This window comes from Pseudorasbora parva, chromosome 15 (assembly GCF_024679245.1).
Source record: "Pseudorasbora parva isolate DD20220531a chromosome 15, ASM2467924v1, whole genome shotgun sequence".
NCBI classification, from domain to species: Eukaryota; Metazoa; Chordata; class Actinopteri; order Cypriniformes; family Gobionidae; genus Pseudorasbora; species Pseudorasbora parva.
The window spans coordinates 8,338,964-8,351,792 of record NC_090186.1 but is presented as its reverse complement, the minus strand read 5'-3'; the positions used below and the strand labels follow the sequence as shown (position 1 = coordinate 8,351,792).

At 39.1% G+C, this 12,829-nt stretch overlaps 1 protein-coding gene across 1 annotated transcript in view; it reads right to left on the bottom strand.

The window, feature by feature from the left end:
- Positions 1–12,829, bottom strand: part of LOC137041072 (nesprin-1) — a 110,000-nt gene that overhangs the window by 83,925 nt on the left and 13,246 nt on the right. Inside the window, exons 4-23 of the mRNA XM_067417005.1 lie at positions 11,665–11,760; positions 11,475–11,552; positions 11,281–11,373; positions 9,905–10,095; positions 9,605–9,804; positions 9,061–9,161; positions 8,581–8,694; positions 8,350–8,487; positions 7,761–7,925; positions 7,563–7,675; positions 7,307–7,475; positions 6,465–6,561; positions 6,181–6,365; positions 5,753–5,923; positions 4,626–4,763; positions 4,422–4,523; positions 3,834–4,010; positions 3,589–3,747; positions 739–2,745; positions 480–614 (exon numbers count right to left, since the gene is read on the bottom strand). Of these exons, the coding sequence (XP_067273106.1) occupies positions 480–614; positions 739–2,745; positions 3,589–3,747; positions 3,834–4,010; positions 4,422–4,523; positions 4,626–4,763; positions 5,753–5,923; positions 6,181–6,365; positions 6,465–6,561; positions 7,307–7,475; positions 7,563–7,675; positions 7,761–7,925; positions 8,350–8,487; positions 8,581–8,694; positions 9,061–9,161; positions 9,605–9,804; positions 9,905–10,095; positions 11,281–11,373; positions 11,475–11,552; positions 11,665–11,760 (4,629 nt within the window). The remainder of the gene's footprint in view (positions 1–479; positions 615–738; positions 2,746–3,588; positions 3,748–3,833; positions 4,011–4,421; positions 4,524–4,625; positions 4,764–5,752; positions 5,924–6,180; positions 6,366–6,464; positions 6,562–7,306; positions 7,476–7,562; positions 7,676–7,760; positions 7,926–8,349; positions 8,488–8,580; positions 8,695–9,060; positions 9,162–9,604; positions 9,805–9,904; positions 10,096–11,280; positions 11,374–11,474; positions 11,553–11,664; positions 11,761–12,829) is intronic.

Below are 12,829 nucleotides of genomic sequence, written 5' to 3'. Positions count from 1 at the left end.
AATGCCAGCGTCCTCTCCCCCACGTTGCCATGGCATGCCATGCAGTTATGGCACGCATGGAGATAAAAATGGTGTGTATGGACTTATCTAACTCTGTAGATTCTGTGAATAAGCTAAAGTCACAAAAATCAGCGTGTTCCTTTAAGGTATGTGTTATCTGCTTGCACACACAATATTACACTGCTTAAACAACAATACACAACATTTAGTTCACATTTATAATAGTTCAATCAAAAGGATGTTTTGATTTAATCAATTATGCTGGCCAGATAAGGTCATGGTGGCATTGAACACCCAGGAGAAGGGTCTGGCTGCAGACTTCCAAGTGACTGACAGAGGAAGAGCAGGTGACTGAGAGTGCAAGTCGGAAAGTGCAGGTACAAGTTTGCAGCCAGATCCTATTGGCCACCCAGATTGCCGGCTGGTTCACCAACTGTCAGAATATACCAGTGGTTTGGAAATAAATAAACTACCCTTACCTCCCATTTGGCCCTGACAGACTGAGAGAGGAGGTCCATGTCATTGAGCTGGGCATCAGAGCAGAAATTCCCCATTCCCTTCACAGCTTCTAGAAACATCTCCAACACAGCAGGCCTCAGAAGACGTGATACCGCCTTTAGAACATAAAGATAGCGGTAGACATTAATAGCTTATGTGTATGTGTTCTGGCCGACAATACGTTTTATTTTTTTATAAGTTTCAATTGAACATTCACACGATTTTAAAAAATGGTCTCACCTGTTTTTTCTTTGTTTGTTTTTTAGATTTGTCTCTGGTAGTAATTACAGTAATGACATCCTGTATATGTTCATGCAGCTGCTGTTTAGCTTTATCCAGTCTGCTCCTGGCTAAAGCCTGAGCTCTGGCATACACTTCAGTCTGTACTGGGACATGAGGAACACTTGGAGCCTCTGATGGTTGGGAAAAGCTGTGACTTTTGGCTAGAACCCTTTGTCTCTGGTCTAGTGTTGTCATCACTGAGGTCTGAGGTTGACATTTTGTTGGTGAACGAAGGTGCTGTTCGATTGGCATTCTTAGTTGAGTCATTGTAACCAGTGTATCCAAACAAGTGCTTTGACAGGATAAAGGTGAGGTTGGAGACTGGGTTTGTGATGGCTCATGGGGCAGGGGAAAGCTGTGGCTTCTAGCTAGAACCCTTCCTCTTTGGTGTGGCGATGCCAAGGAGGTTTGAATAGTAGACGAATTAGGCAAAGCGCTTGGGCTGAATGTAGATGAAGATGTAGACTGGAGAAGATCTGATGGTTCAATGCCCCTGGTTTGTCCCAAGTCAGAAGAAATCATTTGAAGCCCTGTTGATCCAAATCTACTGGTTTGGCTTGAGTCTTTAGAGATAACCTGGAGAGGGTCTGATGGTCCAAAGCCACCGGTTTGGCTTGAGTCTGTAGAGATAACCTGGAAAGAGCCTGATGGTCCAAAGCCACTGGTTTGGTTTGAATTTGTAGAGATAACCTGGAGAGGGCATGAAGGTCCAAAGCCACTGGTTTGGCTTGAGTCTGTGGAGATAACCTGTAGAGGGCCTGAGGGTCCAAAGCCACTGGTTTGGGTTGAGTCTGTGGAGATAACCTGTAGAGGGCCTGAGGGTCCAAAGCCACTGGTTTGGCTTGAGTCTGTGGAGATAACCTGTAGAGGGCCTGAGGGTCCAAAGCCACTGGTTTGGGTTGAGTCTGTGGAGATAACCTGTAGAGGGCCTGAGGGTCCAAAGCCACTGGTTTGGCTTGAGTCTGTGGACATAACCTGTAGAGGGCCTGAGGGTCCAAAGCCACTGGTTTGGGTTGAGTCTGTGGAGATAACCTGGAGAGGGCCTGAGGGTCCAAAACCACTGGTTTGGCTTGAGTCTGAGGATCCAAAGCTACCAATTTGGCTCGAGTCTGTAGAGATAACCTGGAGAGGGCCTGAGAATTCAAAGCCACTGGTTTGGCTGGAGTCTGCAACGATAACCCGGAGAGGGTTTGAGGATTCAAAGCCACTGGTTTGGTTTGACTTCACTGACACAACTTGAAGGTCTGATGGTCCAAAGCTACTGGTTTGTACCGAGTCAGTAGAGATGACTTGAAGGTCTGGTGATCCAAAGCAACTGATTTGGTTTGAGTCTAAAGAGATAGCCTGAGGAGTGCCTGAGGGTTCAAAGTCTGTGGTTTGGCTTGAGTTAATGGAGACAACCTGAAGCTCTGAGGGTCCAAAACCACTTATTTGGTTTGAGTCTACAGAGATAACTTGGAGAGGGTCTGATGGTCCAAGGCCACTGGTTTGGCTTGATTTTAATGAGACAACTTGAAGGTCTAATGGTCCAAATCTACTGGTTTGGTTCGAGTCTACAGAGACAAGATGAACTTCAGTCTGGGATTTCATTTGAACCTTCCTGACAACAACAGATGACAGAAAAGGCTGATTTAGCTCCACTTGCTGTACTTGGCATATAGCTTTCCTTTGGTAACTGGGAGATTTATTGTGAAGTTGAGGAATAACCTGGGGATGTAAGCCACTGATAGCTTCTGATTGTGATTGCAGCTGAGAAGAATGATATTCTTGGTCTTGAGGTTCAACTGGGTTCTCTAGAAAAATGTTGCTGCTTTTTGAGAATGCCAGAGCCAGATTGTCTTGAAAGGTTTCAGTTAGGGATCTAGGCTGAGAATGTGCATGGACAAAAACCTTGGTAGCAGGCTGTTCGCCTTGAGGCTGTCCTTCGCGCTTTATTCCATGACAACTGAGCATCTCAGTTACCTCCTGACAGACATAGAGGAAGGTGTGAGAATTTACAACATCATGATTTTAAACATTCCTTAAAGGGATACTTCACCGCTTTTTCATATTAAACTATGTTATTCCCTTAACTAAAACGAGTTGATACATTACTCTCTCATCTCAGTGCGTGCACTTAATCGCTCTGACGCGCGGTGACGATCTGATAGCATTTAGCTTAGCCAACTAAGCCCAGTTTCTTTCACTATGGTACCAAACAGAGATCAAGTTAGAAGCGACCAAACACCTCCACATTTTCCCTATTTAAATACAGTTACACAAATAGTTGAACGACCATGTATGGTGACATTAAAAAAAATGTGACGCTTTTGTAAGCGGACTAAAAAGGAGAACTATAATGTATGGCGGAATAGCACTTCTGAGAGTACTTTGACTTGGCGCAGTAAGAAGTCCCGGCCGAAAAATCCTGCCTCACATCTCCCCCCTATTGACATAAATGAGAGAGGGAGGGGGAGATGTGAAGGAGGATTTTTCAGCCGGGACTTTTTACTGCGCCGAGTGTCACGTTTTTTTTAATGTCACCATACGTGATCGTTTAACTATTCGTGTAACTGTATTTAAACAGGGAAAATGTGGAGGTGTTTGGTCGCTTCTAACTTGATCTCTGTTTGGTACTATAGTGAATGAACTGGGCTTAGTGGGCTAAGCTAAATGCTATCAGATCGTCACCGCGCGTCACAGTGATTAAGTGCACGCACTGAGATGAGAGAGGTATGTATCAACTCGTTTTAGTTAAGGTAATAACATCTAATATGAAAAAGCAGTGAAGTATCCCTTTAACTGATAGTAGTCTACAAAGAAATGCACCTGACAGTAAGAAACAGTCCTTTTCAGTCGGTCTTGTAGGGCTGAAGTGCTGAGGTAAGGAAGGCTGGATTTCTTTTGCACCGATGCCACAAGCACCTGCAGGTCCTCACCTTCTGTAACCACCTGTCCTTCCAATTGTAGACCTCTGGAGATCAACGCCTGCAATGGGAATTAAAAGAGAAGACAAATGTGAAATTTCTCCATTGATCAACTAATAACTCAAGAACTATATTGATTTTTCTCACTTTAGTTCTGTGATTTGGCCCCCAGTGGCCCCTATGTTGTCTTTCTTTTAGGAGCTGGCAGACCTCTTGGGCCTCTGAGCTCCAGTTTTCAAGTTCAGCCAGCCTGCCTTCGAGCTGAGAGGCTGCTCTCTGGAGTCCCTCACACACCTGATTCACCTGGTTCAAAGTTTCAAATATCTGCACAGAAACATGCCCACAGTTTGCTCAGTTCCGAGTTTAAAATAATTACTCTAATTATAGACACAGGGTGTTTAAAATGAATAGTTTATCCCAATTTTATATTCTTAAATATATATAGCATTAATTATTATGGCCACGATAATCATTTTTTGAAATTTCGAATAAATGGATAGGTACAAATGTGAACGAATCAGTCTGATGAACTTTTTCAAGGGAAAGAACTGACTCAAAATAATTATTTGTTCACTCATAGAATCGATGACTCATGAAAGTTCTTGAAAATTTAATTTATGTGTTCCACAAGATAATGAAGGGAAAGTAAATAATGACAATTTTATTTTGGGGTGAAGTATTTCTTACATCTACAACACATCTAATATGTTTAACCATGACAGAATATTGCCTAACCTCTGGGAAAGTTTGTCTAAGTTTCTGAATAGTTTCCTCTTTGCAGTCTGGCGACGGAGATAAAGAGTGCAAATCGAACTGTGACATCTTCTTAGTTATGCCCTGAGTAAAGAAGGAAAAAACAAGCTTAAAAATGAAGAAACATCTAGCATAACATTGCGATCTGAATGAAGCACTATTGCTGGGACAGAAAGTTCAGTATACCTGGAGTTTTTTCCTGTAAATACGTAGAGGTGTAGATGACACATTCACAGTCTCTCTAAGCATCCAGCCAGCTTCCTGCATTAGGCACTGAGCAGTTTGAACACCCGGGACCGCAGTGATGGGCTGAGGGGCCACTGCCTGAAAACATTAACAATAGCATAAGCCCTTCATTGTTAAACAAGAATATCTTTAAAATCAATCAATCACAATCTTTTCAAGGGCGTGGAAGACAAAGAACAAAAAGCAAGCACATGCTTTGATCAACAGTAAGGACAGATGATGAAACAGAATGCTCCTGTGTTTTTTTTAAACACAATAGACTAAAGCACGCGCTTGTCAGTGAGAAGAAAGTAAAAAATAGTTTGTAAAGATCCACCAACAAGTTCTTCAGCTTACAGAAAACAGAACAGGCTGGGTCTAGGCAGTTTAAATACAAAAGTCTGTCTTTACTGAGTCCAGTAGAACAAGTTAATTTAAAAATAACCAGGATACAAAACAAACTTTTTGCCACACCTTCTCTGCTCTGCACCCCCATACCTAAACTCACTACTTCAGACTAGACTAACTGGGATTTGCCACAACTGCTTCATTTGTAAGTCACTTTGGACAAAGGCGTCTGCTAAATGATTAAACGTCCTTGACATTAAGACTATCGTTTTTACCTTGAATATTTTTAAGAAACAATAGTGTTTTGCAGACACTATTACACAAATATTTTGTTATATAGTGTGAATATTCATTTGACACAATCCCCCGGAAAATACATGTAAAAATAATAAAACAAAATAATAAAACACATTTAGATATGTTAAGATATGCCAGTGCCATTGTTCTGTCTGAAGATGGGGGCCTAATCCAAGGCCTATCTATGAAACCAGGTCTATATGTGTTAATTTTTTAACAGGGATCCTATATGAACGCATGGTAAACTTTTTTCTGAAGTGTTTTGTTGAAGTTCATGTTGCTAGAGATAATGTATTATTGCAGTTTCTTATAAAAGTTACCAGTAACTGCTTTTTTTTTTTTTTTTTTTTTGTCAAAGACAACTTCTACTCACATTTTGGTGCTTGGCAATTGCTATTTTAAACCCTGCTGAAAACTATAGGGGTCTGTCCATACAAACTCACAAACTTGGTCCTTTTAATGAAGTCAGCCCACTGCATGTTGAGTCTGCGTAGCTCTTCAGTCAGAGAGTGGCTGGTGGAGGCATCACTCATCTCAATGAGAAAGTTCCCAGCCTCGTTTAACTGGGCTTGACACGAACTCCACTCATTCAGGCTGGTGGAAAAATGTGTCTGCTGCATTATGAAAGAGATCACAAGATGAATGACAAATGAACATCTAGAAAAAGCAACAACATACACAAATCATGCCCTAACCTAAGCTATCCCCCTCATGACTTGAACCTAGCAAACATAGATAAACAAGATAAATGCCATTTGCTTTGATATTTTAAAATATATGAATGAATGAAATTACATTAATACATTTTAATTTGGCCACTGTATATTTTGTATCTTGTTTTTTTTAATGGCAAATGCTGTACCTCTCTCACCTTATCCTGTGATTGGCCTTCCTGCCCCAGCCAGACCTGTAACAGACACAGGCAGTCTTTGTAGGACTCCCACGCAGTCAGCACACGCTCCATGCTGGATCTTACAACTTCAGCGGTTTGTGCGCTGACACCTGTCTCACTATCAGCCTCCTTTACTTGCCTGTTCACCACAGGCAAATCGTCTGCTGTAAAAGAAATAAAAGAAAGGGTAAATCAGACATTAGTTACAGGAAGAAGACAATGTCTTGCAAAGTAAAACAGAACTTCCATCAATACAATCCTACCCAAAGCTGCTTTGCTTGTATAACTGTCTGCTGTGTCCTTCAGCTTTTGAAGTGCTTCCTTCAACATCCACACCAGGCCTCTCTTGTCAACAGTGTCCTAATTGGACATACGTATACACATTGCTTACAAGTTAAAGAAATAAAGTCCTAAAGTCTGTGATTACCACAAGCTTAAAATAATTTCATGTTTTATCCTAAAACAAAAACAACGAAATACATCAATAATAGGCTGCACAAGATTTTTTAAAGCTTTTACATATTTTGAAAGATGCAGTTGCTAACAAGTGGCTAAACGAGACTATAGTGGTGGTCAAGGACATTAAACGAATCAATGGAACAGTCCAATGGAAAAATCCTAGTGGCTTTCTGTCAAGGGAACAAGTGTGATGCTAACTTCTGGTTGAGCCTACAAATATGTTGTGTCTCTATTATCTGAGCCTGTTTAGCTATGGGTTAAATACTTCACTAAATATAGAAATGGTTAACAATCAGTTAAAAAGTAAGTAAACTGACTGTCGTGATTAAATAAACTGCACAAGATTAAATTGAGCTGTTCAGTTTGTATTCCTAAAACCCAGATAATAATTTGAGCCATTAAGTCCTTATGGAATTTTAAATAGGTTTTCAAAATAGGAGTAAAACACAAATTTGCCAGCAATAAACATTTTCAGAATTCACTTTTGAGGTTGACAGTTTGAAATTTGTGATGAAGGTCAAATTATGACATGTTAGTAATGTTTATCAGAGTTTCTATTACTCAAATCAAAACTTAGATCGAAAACTGCTGAAGGAAACCCATGGCGATTAGCCATTAGCAATGACTGCTCTAAATGGACACATACATGCCAATCCTGTAGCAGAGACAGCACAGACTCCTGTGAGCCGTAAGGTCCTCTCCACAAGCTCAGCTTAGACTTCAACTGTCCCAGTAGGTCAAAAACATGGTGCATCTGCTCTCTGTATTGTAGCTTGATGCCATGGTATTTGGCTGTCACTCTGGCACTGGTGAAACTATCAAAGAGAATAAGGGACATTAGCAAGGAACCTGGAAATCACAACCTATACTGAACTTTTCAGCACGAAAACTTAGTTGCCAACCGTCTCTTGATCTCCTCTAGCTTCTCGACTGGCACTAGAGGACAGCCATTATCATCTGTGTTACGGTAGTGTTGAAGGGTGTTCAAGTGATGGTTTAAGTCTTCAACCAAGACCTGAAGAAACAAAGTGCATCTCTGTTTTTACACATGTAATTCAGAAATACACATTGAGCATGATAATACATTGCTGCACATTGACCTTCAGCTGTTCTTGCTTGTGTCTAGCATCTCTTGCAGCAAGAACATGATCTTCTGTTCTCCTGCTATCTTCAGATAGCACAGTCTCCATATGCTGAAGCCACCGGCCCAATGTGTTCAGAGGGGCTGGCAAACCAATATCCAGCTCTGTTCTGTACTCTTGCAACTGGGAAGCAAGAAAAAAAGCTTACAAAATAATCTGGCTGTATTTTTACTAGTTCCAAAAACATATGATTAAAAAAAGAAGCATTTTTTTGTTACATTTTAGGAATATATTATAATATTTTTTTAATTAAATGTTACAGGACTTAAATATATAAATGTTAATAAAAAAATATTCAAATATAAATTATGCATTTAGCAGATGCCTTTTACCCAAAACGTAAATGGATAAACAATTCATCAGAGACCCAACAATATTCATAGTATACAATGTCAGGTTTATTATAAAGATAGATTACAGTCGGTTTTCGTGTTTATTTAATTTATTTAATTTAATTTACATTTTTTAAGACACTTTTTTATTTAGGTTATGTTTATTACATATACATACATACATACAAACACACATATTAACCAGCAGAATTTACCTTCTCATCCATTGTGTCCCAGGCCTTTCTCAGTGCCATTTGCTCCTCACTGGGTTTAGGACAGTGTCTCATTGCACTAAGCACTGGAATAACTGGACGTCGCTGATCATAATAAGTTCCCACAAAGTTCTGAAATGCCTTGGATAAAAACATAGGCACCCATAGTCATTCAAGGCTTGTCATAAGACTTGTGTTTTACATTAGGAAGTGATGATTTAACATTCAGCATACCTGATACCTTTCTACATATCCTTTCCCCTCGGTGGAGGCCCATGCCTCCAGTAATTCCTGATAGGCTCGCTGTAGCCAGGATTTCATCTCTCTGGCTTTTTGATTGGGTGAAGCCTGGGGGCAGGGCAAGGAATCAGAGATTAATTGTCAAATCAGAAAACATGCCGAAACAAGTCAAGGCTGACTCTGGAATGATATCGTAGAGGAATCCACAAGCGCTTCGTGATGCCTGTACCTGGTGCAGTGGGGAGGCCAGCACAGCAGGAGTGAAGTATGTAGGGAGATTGACAGGAGAGAGGCATGTGGGAAAGAGCAGAGTTTGAAGCTGCATCCAACCAGGAGGTGGTGACAGAGAGTAAGAGGAAGCGAAGTTGGAGGGCCATAAATAAAAGACAGGGGTTTAGAAAGAGAGAAAGTGAATAAAAAAAGAGACGGACCAGCAAAAGCACAGATATGGCTGGGAGATTCAGATGGCCTCACCTCAAAATCCTCATCAGCTAAGGGCAGATCATTGGAGTACTGCAGGAACTGAGCAATGTATGTCATGATGGACTTCTCATCAGGGTTACTGACATCTATGTCTGAGAAGAGATTTTAAAAATGCATTAACTTGAACCACAAAGAAGCATAAATACATTGTACACAAGTCCCAGGGATTTTTTAAAGTTTATAATATGATCATCCCCTTGTGAAGAACCTCCTTATTGATATAAAAAGGCACCTGCATATGTGTATGTATAAAAAGTCCCTTATATTGTAGAAATAATATAAAAATATAGAATAATATTAGACTACACCAATGGGGGGCATATTCAGTCCTTACTAAATACATCATCAATGCTTTTTTCCCTTTTAAATTTCCCACAGATCCACATGCATCCTTTTGCAGAGCCCAGTTTGAAAATACAGACTTCACAGCAGACTATTACCCAACAGCCTCCACAAAGTGTTGAATTGGAGGAGGCCGCAAGGACTAGGGTCATTTGGGACTGGGACAAACTGAAATGCTGCTATTAGTTTTCACCTTCTGGCTCTAGCAGTCTGGGAATTCCTAGCTCCTTCTCAGCGAGATGAAATGCTTTCTCCAGGTTTTCCAGGTGGCTGCTGGTCTGGGCTTGGGAGAGGTCCACCAGATCAGGTCTAAGGGAGCAGAGGATGGCCAGGAACACTTCACCACTCCTCCAGCTGGATTTAAAGTCCCTCACACTGGCTAAGCAACCAACTCTGGAGAAAAAAAATATTTCGAGAAAATTGGAGTGGCCTTTAAATAGAATAAACTAAAAACTTTCAAAGTGCTTGAAATCATTAGCTAGATGAAGCTCACTTCTTGCACTGGTCCCGAACCCACAGGAGTAAAGCCTTCTTAGCAGACAGACGGAAGCGCGTGTGAAGCGGTGATGCTCCTCGAGGAACAGGACTACAGCCTGGAGACCCAGAAAAAGAATCTAGACTGGACAGAGAGTCCAGAGAGGATGAACGGGATCCATAAGAGAGTGTGCTGGCTAGCTCCTCTATCTGTAGTAATGAGAAGAAGTGAGCATGTTTAATACAGATGTATTGGCAAAAAGCAAACAAGAAGATTTATTATCAGGAAAACATTCACAGAAAGGCAAGGAGGAAGGATCATAATTTCTGCAGTAGATTTTGGATCACTTTCCCATAAAAATATGCATATAATATACATTATATCATCATTGATAAGCACACTACCGTTCAAAAACTTGGGTTCAGTAACATTTTATTTTATCGAACGATACTTTTATTCAGCAAGTACATATCAATTGATCAAAACAAACATTTATAGACATCTAAGACATTTATAAATTTAAAGACATTTCTTAAAGGTTCTTGTGGGCGGAGGGTTAGTCAACAAACGGTTCTAGTGACGTCATTACATCCCTGCACTTCCTGCTGTAGTCCAAACCGGCCGTTCGCTGTAGGCTTTGAAAGGGAACTTTTGTTAAATAAAATATCTCGCTTGGCATTGAACTTTGAGCTTTATAATTGTACAGGTATTATTTATGCTCTAACAGCAACATTACACACTGACTAAAGTTTGAAAGATGGAATCGCGAAGAACGGGACCTTTAAGAAATGTTTCTTGAGCAGCAAATCATCATATTAGAATGATTTCTGAAGGATCATGTGACACTGAAGACTGGAGTAATGATGCGGAAAATTCAGCTCTCATTAAAGGAATAAATTACATTTTAAAATATATAAAAAATTCAATTGTAATAATATTTCTGTAATAATATTACTGCTTTACTGTATTTTTTATAAATTAAAAGCACTGGTGAGCATAAAGAGACTTATTTCAATAAATATTACCAACCCTAAACTACATTTTGCCATATATATAAAAAAAGAATGTCATACTGTGCAGTGTGCACACCCTTAAACTAAAAGCCCTATATGACTAATAATAGCACTGAACTCATTCAACCCAGGTTCCCTGACATAAAAGAATCCTCTGAAGGATACATAATACTATATGCTTCCTGTATGCATCATTATTTTGATGTTCTTTTCTCTTCTGGGGGAATAAAAGCATCTCAAATATCAAAAAGTACAGCCCCTTTCTGAACTAAAATTGCAAAGTAAACAATGTAAAAAACAGCTCAAGGCAAAGAAAAAAGCATGTATATATGATATGCATGTTTTTGTAAAGACACATGGTCTCTTCATTGTTATACGCACATGACAGTGCAGGATGATGGTCCAAATCAGGCCCAGAATGATGGAAGGTTTCCCCTCAATGATGTCTGAGATGTTTATGTTCACCAGCTTGATCTGGGAGAAGATAAACAGTTGTTTACGCCATTTGTATATAAAATGTCCTAACAGATGGAAAATCATCATCAATCATGTAGGAATGACAAAATCCCTCTTACAGATTTATTCTTCAAGAAGTTCAAAGCGGTCTCAATGTTGCCTCTCTGCTGAAACACACCATGACCCCGCTCGCGCTTCTACAGAGAAACAAACAAACTCCATTGTAAGCTAAACCTTTCTATGATTCGGTGTAAATAAATACCTTCTTGGCAGAATCTCAGCGTTATGACAGTGATATTCAGCACTCACCATGCGTTGGCCGCTCATCACCTCCAGTAGGTCGAGCAGACGAGTCCCATCTCGAAGATCCGAGAACAGATCCTGGACAGAGGCTGGAGGGCTCCTCTGAAACACACATCAGTGTTCATAGTGTTTACAAGGCAATACATTGAGCATTTCTGATGTCAAGCCATTGTGGCATGAGTAGAAAAATTATAAAATTAACAGAGCATGGTATAAAAAAAAATTAAAATCAATAAAGTTTATTGTATATTTATTTTATATATATATATATATATATATATATATATATATATATATATATATATATATATATATATATATATATATATATATATATATATATATATATATATATATAATTATTATTATTATTTAATTGTAAATGGTTGGTATTTAAAAGTTGAAGTGCATAATATTTTCTATGTTAAAATATAATTATTCATAATAATTCTGTATTACTCTTTTTTATATGGTAGGCATAAATAATTTATATGGTAATAATATATATAGGCATTTATATAGTTTTGGTATAAATGCAAGTGCAAACTCTAGTTATACACGGTTCACACACATATTATGTAAACACAAACTTTTATTTTCGATGCAATTAATCGACTGTCCAGCACTAAATATTATATATAAATTCTAATGCACTATTATAACAAGGTAACGTTTAAATGTTAATTCAGTTTAAATGTATGTCTTTATTTATTGTCAAATCACACATGGATCTGCATTCACTTAATTAGCATCAAACAAACAATATAATCCTTATTCTCAGTGAATAAATTACTTATGAAACCAAAAGGTTGAAACAATTATTGTACAACCACCAAATAGGTGGCAATAAATACAGTTGATTAGGCAATAAATACTGGCTAAGTACAAAGGTTATGTAAATCACCATTAAAGGAACACTCCTTTAAACACTTAAGGTGCTGCCTAATATCATTGCACCGCTGCACCAGTGGTACGGCAACAGTTCCTTGATTATTACACAGAAATGAGAGTATAGTTCCTAGCCATATTGGCCTAGAAAATCACAACTTTTCTTTTTCTGTCTGCCTTAGTACACGATGTAACTACAGAAGTGTCAAGTATTAAATAGGAAAAATATCGAAAGTCTTAGGTAATTTTTGAGTGAGATGCTAGCGGTCTAATCAGATTCAAT